Here is a 12,733-nt window from a genome sequence, read left to right on the forward strand (position 1 = left end):
ACGAGTGCCAAAGACCTGACCTGTTCTGCTGGTTGTGTTTGCAAGGATACTGTACTGCGATAATACTTTCACACGCATCTACCCTGTAGTACGAGCCACAGGAAACACAGTAGAAAGAGGTGAGTCAGTGAAACTAAACACAAGCTGCTAAACATGACATCTGATCCATAAATGTCCACAATCGAAGTGGAGAAAGCCCTACAAGCCAGTAATGAAAAAAAAAATACATCTTTATTACAGTTTTTGGACTAATGAAGCACAACTAACAGTAAAACGCTGGAACGCCAGTAAATTCAGAATTCCTACCAGTGGTCCAGTAATCCCTTTCTTTCTCCCTCCTCTTTTTTTTACGACAGACGCAGATGAAACCGGAGAGTGAATAACAATACTTTGGGTCTTAGTTAAATACAGGATCAGTAAAACATACCCAGCCTGGCCTCTGTGATGGTCTGGGCGAGCCAAAAAGCCTCCCGATTTCCCCTTTGCAGGCCCACAACACACACAGATCTCGCTCGTAATGAAGGGTTTCTGTTTGGCTGCTTTTTTTGTTTGTTTTTTAGAGGGAACTACTATGGAACAATGTATAGATTATATATGTACTAAGAAAGTGTGTCTCAAATATAAGCAGAGACATGGGTGAAGGGTGGAAGTCAGCCTTTATAGTGTTTGCACATCTTCTTTTATGCTCAGCAAGTTAAATATTTTCCACAGGGCTGTTGTGCAGCAGTAAAAAGTGCTTATCCACTTGCACTGTAACACCAAAGATGTTTAAACAGGCTCATAACGTCCCTGTCAGACATGCGGTAATAATTAATTGCAGCATTAATCAACAGATGCCAAACAAACAGTTATAATGAAACGCAACTGTGAAAAATTTTCTTGTGGTTTGCAAAATCTGTCTTTATTTACATGGCATAGAACATACAGAAACCACAAACTATGTTATAAATAGCCACAGGAAGTGATTTCACCACATCAGGAAACTACAGCCAAGTTTAATATAAATTCATGCGAAACAAAAAACCACGCTCATGTAAACAGCTGTCTAAACCTTTCCATTAGTTGTCACTGCATGATTACAAAGGCAAAACTCTATCCTTATTAGTTAGCACCGCTCAATTTTATGTGTCTTGCACAGCGCACACACAGTACAGTAATAATGAATGCAGATGTACTCCAACGCAACTGTGCAATATTATGTCATTAATAATAGTGGTTTCTGAGGTTACACAGACCTCATTATTTTCTTTCATCGGTATGAAGGAAAAGCTGTGTTTGACTATGACATTTGTTTAATGAGCCAGTTTAACCAGTATGCTACGATGAGTGTTTGTGGAGGTGTTTAGCGTTTACAGTGGTTTCTAAGTTTCTGTTACTGTAAATGTTTAAGGTAGCAAAGGAAGACTTCGTGTTCAAAAGTATTAATGTCGAAGATAAAACATGTCTTTCATGTCAACAAAAACAGAAACGGGCTTTGTAGCAGTTAAAAGTCCTTATTAAAAATAATCTGTGAGATTTTTTGGGTGGTCTTGCATGCACTGAGCTAATCTAGAAAATGTATTTTATGATATCTAGGTGTGAGCCCACACCTTGCCCTTTTTTGAGTCAGTCCAGTTTTGCTTTGACTTTCTAACTTTCCCATGGGCATTTTTTTTATTCTTAAAGGCCACTGTTCTTTGCATTAATTATATTAAGCAGATGCTTGGAGGGTGCTGAGGAGTGTGCTTATAGATATTTGAAATTTGCGTCACTTGGGGATTTCCTAACAGTGATATCTAAATTGTAATGTTTGCATGTTTTGCATGGTGTCACTTTTCTGTTTCACTCCAAAATAGTACAGAAAAAACACTATACCTGCTTAAGACATTAAAACAAATAATAATACCAAATAAAATAAATGTAGTATTTCACCCCAGCTCCTCTGAAACTCTTAAACTCAAGATTAGGTTTGCATAACTCACAGCTCAAAATAAACCTCATTAGAATCCCTCAATATATCGACGGCTTCACAGAAGTCATTTCTGCTCATCTTACTTTAAGGCCACACTTCTTTTAGAGTCAGAAAATAAAGGTGGTAACTGGAACCAAGTATGGCTCTTCTGCAATGCCCTGAAATAACAAAAGAGTGGTTAGGCACCCTCAGTGGTACTTCAAAGAGGAGTTACTGTGCAGCAGCCAGAGTTGTGGGCCTAAGATGGCACAGACATGCGATAATCATAAAAATGCAAAAGCAGGGGGGAAACTACAAAACTGAGCATTTAGATTAATTTGAAGACTGAACTTTTAGGCCAAGTACACCGTGCACATACTTATTTTACTATTTAACTCTTTCTGTAATATATGACAATGCAACAGCATGACAGAAATGAAGGAAAAGCATACAATAGTCAACTTTATATACTAACAAATTTCAAGAAAGTGCTGACCAAACATTTGCATGCTACTATTGTTTCATAAATAGTAGAAATCTTAATAAACTGTAAGAATTAAGAGAAGAAAAAAAGTTAAGGTAGGTTGTGCGATGACATGTTCAGCAGAACGTTGTTAAAGGTATTTCCTGCAGTGTAACCTGAGAAGGAATATTACTTTTCAAACCTGCATACAAGTGCAACATTGTGTGACAGGAAAAAAAACAAACAATGCATTGTTATAGAGGACCAAAAATCAAAACACTTAAAAACCAGTTAGAGAGGGAAAAAATGAAGACTTGATGTATGTATGATCTCCCCGATGTGAGTGTGTGCGCGTCGCCGGATCAGCTTCTTTATGATTGTTGCAGTTTTCAGTTTAAAAAACAACAAGAAAAAAAGTTACCAGGAAGTCCAGCTTGTGGCCTGTGAAATTTACAGCCTTGTTTTTATTAGCGGTGAAGCTCAGATACAATAGTTGGGTGAACAGAAGTGTGCGTGTGGCAACTGGTCAGTATGTGGTGAGAGGTAGGAGGTGCTGAACGTAGACAATGGGGTGGTGTAATGGGGTATTTTTAACCGCTGTGCTAACTACGCTGAAATGACTTCTACGTCATTTGCTGTCTCGAGCCACACAATCTGTCTGCTCATATCTGTGTCACTTTTTTTGGACATATTAGACTGACTATTGTATCACTAATCGGCCCCTACCTGTTTGTGCCCCTCACTTTCTATCTATACAGCTATTCAGACTTTCATTCACAAACTACAGCCGTGCTGGAAGTTCATTCAGTAGTTTGTACTGGGGGAAGCAGTCAGTAACTCAGAGCAGATGTAGTCTGTGTGTGTTCTCGCAGACAACGCAGCCCAGGACAGACTAGTAAACAACATCTACAGCATTATAAATCTTATGTTTGATCTTGAACATCTTTTTATCATCATTGGGTACCTGACCAATGATGAAACCCAGACAAAGACTCAAGGATCTTTCCCAGAGAGGGATGCTGAATTCCCCCAAAACATCATCAACAATCATCATCTGTCTTTTTCCGAGCAGTCGGGCATGCCCACGCTCCCCTTGTGTGAAAGTGAAGGGAGCTCTTCCCAGGATCTGACCCTTTGGTGGAGAGTGTTGGTGGGCTGCTGGCGGGCCTCTATTTGAAAAAGTTTGAATAAATCTCACAGAGACCGTTTAGTAATTCTCATGACTCACCCCAACCACGCAGCCTGTCATGCATCCCTCCACCGCCCACGCCCACTCTTTTTCTCCCCTTTTCTTCCCCGATGTGGGAATGCTCTTTTTGCTCTTTATTCCACTCTGGCCTCCAAGATGAACTCATCTCGAAAACCACTGCTCTGCGAACAAAACAAGCTTTCATAAAACTGCCCCTTCACATGTCACCCCTCCGAACAGCTAATGTGGAAAAAAATACATATGGATTAAAACATGAGCGAACCAGTCACTGAGCAGGGCATCAAAGTCTCAGTGGAGCACACTGTCACCGTGGAAACATCTCAAATGTCAGCCTTTCAGTTTCGATCTACAACTTTACGTTTTTCTATTTCGCTTATGAAACCGACATGGGATTACGTCATCGTTGGTTCGGGTTTGACTACAGAATCGTTAGAGTTAAAAAACTTCTCGCAGAGGAACCCTATTAGGCAAGAATGCCCTTTTATCAAAGGTGACCCCATGACTTTCTGAGGCTTATCAGAGAACGCAGAAAACCAAGAGGGTAAAAGGTGGAAGGTTAAATGTTAAAATGTAGGAATGTGGCGACCGGTAGAAGGAAATGTCTGAGAAGTGGAACATGAGGGGAAACAAAGCCTCCATGGTTTGTGGGAGGATTGGAGGCTGCGGCGTTGTTACCGAGAAACACAGCATGGTAAAACACAGAAAAGGACGAGCAACAGCTCTACAGTTTTTTCGTCTTGCTGCGAGTGTAGCTGACAAGACTCTTTTATGAGTCTTTTATGAGTCCAGCCAGGAGAAGATTAGCTTAAAGTCCAGAGATACGCAGGCAGCTGAACAAAAATGATAAATGGTTTTATGGGGTGAAACCGGTGGACTGCAGATCCATTCGCATTTGTGGGCAAGAACTTCCTGGAGTCCTTTTTCTTGTGCCTGTTACCTTCCTGTTACTTCATGAAATAATCTGCCATGCTAATCTGTTGTGAGTGTTTGTATTTATAAAGCAAAAAGTGGTTACCGTTGGTTGCACAACCACATTTTTTGCACATATGGGAGGGGTGTCACTCATTGTCTAAAGCCCTGTTTCCTGTGGGACCGCTGTGTAATGGGCAACCTCAGGAAATCATTGTATTAAGTAATAGTGCAATATGCAATGATTCCACACAAACCATGGAGAAAATAGACTGTACAGAGTAACAGTTATGTAGCCATAGTGACATCACCTGTTTCTGGACTCTGTAACTTAAAGCCTCAATGTTTGCAAATTGGTCCCTAACGCTTATTTTATGCTATCGCATTAGCAGAGGTGTTTTCTACAGAGAACACCAGGAACAGGAGACGTGTGAAAAATATATCAAAGTATAAAAAGTGCAGGCTGCGTCTGCAGTGGACACTATCATTTTAGTTCAGCTCTTTGACTGCTAGGTCTCCCCTTATGGCCACGGCTCACTGATAGCCGCGGAGATAACAACAGCGCATCCAAGAGTGGCCAAAAGACCGGTTGCACCACATATTTTTAATAGTGACCCCATCTGACACCTCTGCAGCCATCTGAAACCACCCACAGACTGAAGTAAACACGTTTGGTTGAGAGTATTTTAGAGAGCACTTTACTCAAGGTTCAAAGAACCTTGAAACTTGAACCTTGAGTAAAGTGCTAACTTATCAGCAAATCTTTGCTCATAAGCCGCAACCCAAAATCTGTGCGTAGACATATTTGCTAATTACTGCTAAGTAACTAAATAATACACTACTTAAATTTTACCCACCCAAACTAAAGCAAAAACATCTTGAACAGGCTGTAAGTTCATTAAAAATCTTCAAAAAGCCACAAATGCAGTTGGCAGGGGCGGTTCAGTATCTCCAATTAGCCAATGCAAGGCTTAGCAGATACAGGTCACATCACTGATGCTCAAGTTGTGGAAAGAGCAAATCTAAATGCTTGAGGATGATGAGATGGATGAAGGTGTCACTGAGTAAGGAACGCTGTGCTGCAATTATTGCCTGCAGACATTAGTAAGACAGCGTAACCTGTGATATGTTAGCAAGATAGTATATGGGATTTCTTTCCTCTTAATCTTATAACAAAAACAGCTAGGTGTGTTTACGGCTGCCAGTTGGTTTACAGCGGAAACAAAGGGCAAGAAGGTGTTTTCATAATCAAACTACTTTTACACCTTCCAGTGTGTAAAAAAAGTTTGCAGACCTTGACACCCTTATATAACCAAAGAATTGAGCTTTCTAACATGAGCTGGTGCTATAAATGGGTAACCAAGTAACCTCTTGATGTACAGCTCATTCAACCTGTTGGGGCTCGTGTTGGGGGTAGAGTCGGGTTAACACTAATGACTTTTTCTAGACTTTTTGGCCTGTTTGAAATACCCAAATGAAAAATATGTAACACCAAAATTAATGTATGAGATCTCATATATAAGGTAACTTCTAGATTCTTATTTGCAGTTTCAAAATTTATATATTGGGCCTTTTTAAACTGGTATGACTGTTTACTTGTAGGACTTGCTGAACAACATAAATTACCACTGTTGTTTATTTAGGATCATTTAGAAATGGCAGCTCCATCACCTGTGATGTCGGACAAGCAAATAAAGATTTTAAATTAATACTGAGTCGAACTGAGTTCAGCTCCACAACAGTCCCAGTCAGTGCTTATCAACTCCGAACAATTTTCCCAGAAGAAATCTTTTTAACAGACAGACATGAGAAAGGTCCTGATCCTCTCGTGCAAACAAAAGCTCTGAAAGGCCTTAGGGTAACCGCAAACAAAACAAAAGCCAGGCCAATGCAATACGCCATGCAAGTGAAAGTGACCCAAACTATTGAGATTCAAATGGCAGAAACAGCGGCTTTTTTCGCTAATGAGGTGTTACGCTTGGCTTCAACAATGCCGCTCAGACTGTTTGCCATTAACCCTCTCAAGGCAGGCGTTGCCGATTTGCAACAGTTAAAAACTAACAACCTGATTACCCCACATACATATTTTATGAGTTTTTTTTACTCAGAAGTACCACTGCAGGACTTGGTTGTGCATTAGCAACAAAAAGTTTAATTGGAGCCTGAGAGGGTTAAATATAAATACAAAGCTAATTCTTCATGCAGGCCAAGACAGTGGAGCGGTCAGCTAAAGTCCCCTTCTGCATAGCTCAGTTCCATTCATACCACTGTGGAGTTCAGTAAACACAGCTGCAAGCGAGCTGAGACAAAGTTGTGAATAAGGAGAAAATGACAGATAATTCTTCTGCAGCTCGCACCGGTCTAGCTTTATGGTGAGAACTGGTGAAGGTTTACATAGTAAATGAGGATGTTTGTGTTTTCATATGGACGTAACTAACTTTCACATATGCTCCGTATAATGTGTAATCAGAATGGTCCCAAAAGGCAGCCTCTTCCTGTGTTTATTTATGCCAGAAAATCCCCACTGACCATATCAACTTCAACCAACAAAGCTTTTTCCGCCTCCTGACTCTGAAGACTTGGGAATAAATTGAAAAATGTGAGAAATAAAATAGTGCATTTTGCTCTGCAGAGGCCTTCAGTTTTGCTTCAACAAGGAGGAAAGGGTTTAACAGTTCTGCCTAAAAAAACAAACATGGGCTGAATAGAAGCAAAGCATTATTAGATGATCAGCTCTGCTGAAAGAATTTCTACGCTGTGTAATGCACACTGTATGTAAATGTCACTTTCTGCACCAATCAGATGCCAACTTTAAAGACTCCAATCAGTCTGCATGCAGTTGGTAAGCACAATTAGATTAAATGCAGAAGTAATTACCATGCAAAGTATCCTGTGGCCATGATTGGGTTTGAGGTGTGAGGAGACTGAACAGAAACACTCAACATGGAAGCAGGCTTGTAGAAACACATCCAGTTTGTACATATGTTCTTCCTATTTCTCCTTATTGGGAGCTCAAAGCATGGATGTTGCCTGGGACAGCTGCACATGGAACAGTGTGGCAGTTAAGCTGGACAGAGAGGCTATTTCTAGGGCTCCCATAAATCTCTGGCAGCACCAACAATGCTGGACATTTGAGTTTATACAGCTCTGGTTCGTTTCCCTCGTTCTTTCTTTTCTTTCGTAATAGTCCTGTGTTGTAGTTTTTCCATATATTCCCTGCAGATTCAGTTTGATTTATTTACAAACAGACACTAGGAGCAAAATCTTGACCTTAGAGTCAACTCAACTGTTGAGAAATGTGGACAAAAAACACACAAGACAAGAACAGGGACACAAAGCATATACACGCAACTAAGATAAATACATAACTTAGGAATCCCAAGATGAAGAATGCCAAAAGAATAGATACTAACAGCCAGAGCTAATTTATGGACACATATTTGTCTGAAGTGATGTGATATCCAGCTAGCAGCTGGATATGAATCTTTAATGCTCAATGTGGTCTTTTATTTTCTTGCAATCCTTTCAGCCTTTCAGCATTGTCCTTAAGAAATGTTATTGTAATTGCTAATCTTAAATTAATTTACAAAAGCTTACACAATCAGGCTCTTTAGTGTCCTTGTGGCTCCTCTTTGGGTTTGTGAATGCTTGGGAACATCTGTTGGAAACTCCCAGGTGCCGTTATGGAAATCCTCTATTTACTCATATTCACAGTATCAACCGTCATGCTGAAAAATGCTAAAACATATTTGTCAATGAGACACTTTCCAGATTTTCCTGCATAGTGGATAAAAATCTGATGTCACTGTTCTGTGTTCATAAATCCATCAGTTTTAATAAGATCTCCAACACCACTGACCGAAATGAAGCCCAAACCATGACAGAGCCGCCACTGTGTTTTACAGATGGCTGTGGATGCTCACTGTTGTGCCTCTCTCCTCACCTCTTTTGTATTTATCGACAAGATTTGAACCAATTTAATTACAGTTTGAATTCAACTCTCCATAAGACCTGTTGCCACTTATTTTTAGTCCAGCGCTTTTGTAATGTGTAATGTGGCATACCTCAGCCTTTCTCCCTGTTTCCCGTCCTTAAGATTGACTTCTTGACAGCCACCTTTAAACTGAGACCATTTCTGATGAGGCTTCATTCTTTAAATGGATCAACTGAAGGTCTAGACACATCTCTCAGGTCCTGTTTCGGTCTTTTGTCTGTTTCTTAAGGACATAATGTTTTAAGCTATCTGGTGATGCCCACCACTTCCTCTTTTGTCCTCCACTTCTCCAGGTTCCTGAATTTTTTAAACACTGCACATCAAGCTGAGATATGCCAATATTTCATTTTCTAGCTTTTTGAGGATCAGTTTTTGGTACAAATACTTTTTTATGTTTGTCTAAATTGGCATTTTAATTGGAACAAATTATGAGTTTTTGTGGGAGGCTGCTTGTCACAAATTTCCTAAAGATACGTGTGTTCTTTCCTAAGTTATTTGTTTTGTGCAGACACAACACTGCTTCGTCCTTTGTATTAAGTGCCTTTTTAATGCTCAAATGCTTCATAGGTCAGTGTTAAGTGACTTAACAAACAACAGAGCTTTTCTGTAAAAATGGTCAGGTCCAAGGACTGGACAGAAAACGAGTTTTAAATAAGCCCGGAGAGCTTTTGCGCCAGACAGCCAGTCTGATGAGATGAGAAAGTCTGGCTCTTTGTTAGCAAAGTATAAAGAAATGGGGGCTCAGAACTTTTGCACAGCCTATATGCTTTAAAAGCCTAACAGGATACAAGTTTTTATGTCTTGTTTTAGGCCATAAATGCTAAAATATAAATAACGGCTAATATGAAGCACTAATACTAATGTAGCACCAAAAAACAAAGATTTATTTTTACTGGAGATGCTGGTGATGAATTCCTGCTGTTATATCAGTCGGTGCACCTTCATATCTAGGTCAATCACACTAACAATCACAATAACCACATCACTCGCAGTTTATCTCGTGCTGAAAAAGTATCTGCTCCCTCATAAGAGTGGGGGTAAAAAACAACCTTACTAATGGGTTTTTAAGAACTGCAATGTTCCTTGTATCCACACTCCTGACCCACAAAGAACTCTGCATCTAATCTTGAATGGAACTAGTGACTCTGCCCATCTGCTCTTCATAGTGAGATAAGAACCACTCTCATATCTGTTGCCAAACCTAACTGCAGGTAGGAGCAGGTTTGCATAGCACACTTCAACTAAAGCTCATAGATTTAGAAACTACATCTTGTTTGGATTGCTGCAAAATACAGCAGCGACTCTGGGAAGCTAATGCTCAAGGGGAAAAATATATATATATATATTGTAATGCAGATTCAATTACTTCACTAATGAGCCAGTCTTAGTTGATCCGCTCTTTATGTCTTCTTATTTAAAGCGCACTGCATCTCTACATTACAAAAAGCGCTAACTTTAGAATTAGAGGGGTGTGAATTCCTTTCATTGTGTTCACTAAATAACATTAAAGGCATCTGTGTGTTGTGTTAGCATAAGGTGAGAACCTCATTTCGAGGTGTGATTTTTGCACCACCAGTGTGCCACCAGTAACTTGTCAGCGCAGTGAGAGCAACAGGTTTTCATAGTGCGTGACACAATCATCGTGAAAGAGGTGTTTTATAAAGTGTGTGAAACACCACTTTCGTTTCTGATGTGAAATAAATAAAATAGAAACAGCCAAACGCTTTAACAATATTTACTTCAAACATATGCTCAAAAAAAATATTTACGTCCCAAAACACTGACTTTAAGTAATTTGATTGCATGTAAATTTAATTTAATGTTATATTATTTTTAATTTTATATTTATTTCTTGTCAAATGAAATTTACGTGATTGGTGTACACTCAGCTTATGTTTTAATGATGAAGTACTTGAATAAACAAACCCTTTGACTTCATATATTTCAGCTGCATCTTACTCAAATTGATTGCTTCATGTTTGTGAGGCCAAACAATCATTTTCAGTCAGAGATAAACAGAGCAAAGCAGACAGTGCTCAAAACAGCAGCAGCAAATCTAAAGGGAGCTATCACGACAAAAGCAGGACTGACTGACTTCCTTTCTGCAAGTGCTTTAACGTCACAGGAAAACATCAGCCCAAGCTTGGCGGTTTGGACAGAACATACCAAACACAGAAAGCTTCCACAGGCAGAGAGACGGCTGGGTGGGTCACGACTGGTCACTCTGCTGCTAAAAAGCCTGCCTGTGGCCTGAGGGAGGAAGGGCTGAAGGAGCAGCTCCCTACTGTGGGGAAAAAAAGAAAAGAAGACAGAGCAGAAAGCCCTGCTGTCGTTGGCTTTGTGTGTTAACTAATCAGTGGCAGCACAGTGAGAACTTGTCACAGTGTCACTACGGGGGGCTAACTGCCATTTGACTGACAAGGCTCACAAGGAGAGCTTCAGCCTGGTTATCACTGGGTGGGCTTTAGGAAGCAGGGGATGAGATAAGTCAGGGGCACCGTTCGACCGCAGCCTAGGCAGACACCAACTGCATGATCACTTAAGGCGGTTAAAAGAGTCCCCAGACCCGCAGGTGTGCAACTGATGAGGCTGGAATAAGAGAATGACACATAAAGCCTGTATTAGTTATTTTAGACCCTAAATTCTGCAGCCGAAGGCCACTTAAGGCCTCATTAACCTCTAAAATTAGTCATTCAAATCTGGAAATGAGTAAGATGCACTAAGAGTTGTTTGCACGTCAATCTGTAGTCACAGCGTGGCTTCACCGTGTGTCATCTCCGACCAGTGACTTCATCTGTGTTTTTCTCAAGGATATCCCTCTCCTTTCGAGGCACAATGAAGCAGCTTCCTGTTTAGAGAGTCCAGTCCTTTGCTCACCCACCCTCACATTGCGCAAAGTCCACTGCTCACGGGGTTTTGGGAATGACACGCTTTCATTATTGTAAAGAAAACAATCAATTAGTGAATTCATAAAGCTGAAAAAAGAGTGAGGTGTCATCTATTTATTTCAAAACCTTATCGATGAAAGCTGCGCTCTGTTTGGAGACGCAGCTCAGAATGAAGATGAAGAACCACGGGACTCATGCTGCTGATGTTCAGTCTACAGAACATCAAAATGACATTTAGCTTCCAATTATTTGAAGAAGAAGCTTGATTTCAAGTTCCTTGTTTTATTTTTGATTTAAAGGAAATAGCTGTAAACCTTGCATGTTTGGTGGTTTTCGTGCTTAAGAAGAAGAAAATTAAGCATAACTAAGCTGGTTTCTGTCATCTGTAGCTGGCAGTCACTTCAGGAAATGCTTGTTAAAATACATTTCATGCAGAGAAGAAAGTTTTTCCCTTTTCTGCAGTTTCAAATCAGTTGAGTGAATGATAGAGGGCTGGATGAAAGGTGTGAGATGTGTGAATTTTAACAGAAGATATTACAAGTTATGGGTTTTTCTCTGTGTTTTGGAAGTGAGTAATGTATGGCAGACACCTAAATGTCTCTATGTACAAACAGTCTGGCTTGTTCAATGACAGAGAAGGACAAACACTTTGTGTGTGTGTTGAAAACCCATATCAGAGACAAATTATTACTCAAAGCAGAAACATGTTTCTGTCTAAACACATGGTTGAAAGGGATTTTTTTTTATGCTTTATAAATGACATGTTGGCCAAAAAAAGAAAAGCTGAGTTTTGATGTGTGAGCTAAAAGATAATTACAGCCGAGGCCTATCTGACCGAGTTATTTTCTGAAATCTGGGGTTTCTGGACTGTTAAACAGATCCAGCTGCACAGAGTCTCACAAATGACTGTTTTTTCCACTGACAAATTAACTTTGGAGTTTTGAGTTCCCTTTCGGAATCTCTATTTTTTATGAACTGTGGGGAACTGAGAGAGGAGAGGGAGAGTGAAGGAGAAATTCAGACAAAACCAGAGGAGCAGGACGGAGCCACACTTCCATACACACTTGAAATTTAAAAAAAAATCCACTTGGCAGCTCTGTTACAGCGCGTAGCTGCACCCTGGGGACAAACTGATAAGGTGGAAAAAAATCCCACTCTCTTCCTCTTCTTGTGTTGCCGTGAAAACAGAAACAATCTGTCTTAGAGGTGCAATTTATCATAAGGGCAAAAAACAAACATATATATATATATATATATATATATATATATATATATATATATATATATATATATATATATATATATATATATATATATATGAAGGGGTCAGGCAAAAGAG

The 12,733-nt window shown here is 39.9% G+C and overlaps 1 protein-coding gene across 1 annotated transcript in view; it reads right to left on the bottom strand.

Annotated features, from left to right (window-relative positions):
• The window catches only part of LOC146520600 (uncharacterized), a 68,195-nt gene extending 64,447 nt beyond the window's left edge, over positions 1 to 3,748 (bottom strand). Inside the window, exons 1-2 of the mRNA XM_085157622.1 lie at positions 3,622 to 3,748; positions 307 to 569 (exon numbers count right to left, since the gene is read on the bottom strand). Of these exons, the coding sequence (XP_085013748.1) occupies positions 307 to 569; positions 3,622 to 3,748 (390 nt within the window). The remainder of the gene's footprint in view (positions 1 to 306; positions 570 to 3,621) is intronic.
• Between the last annotated feature and the right edge of the window lie 8,985 nt (positions 3,749 to 12,733).

This window comes from Neolamprologus multifasciatus, chromosome 4, assembly GCF_963576455.1.
Source record: "Neolamprologus multifasciatus chromosome 4, fNeoMul1.2, whole genome shotgun sequence".
Taxonomy (NCBI): Eukaryota; Metazoa; Chordata; class Actinopteri; order Cichliformes; family Cichlidae; genus Neolamprologus; species Neolamprologus multifasciatus.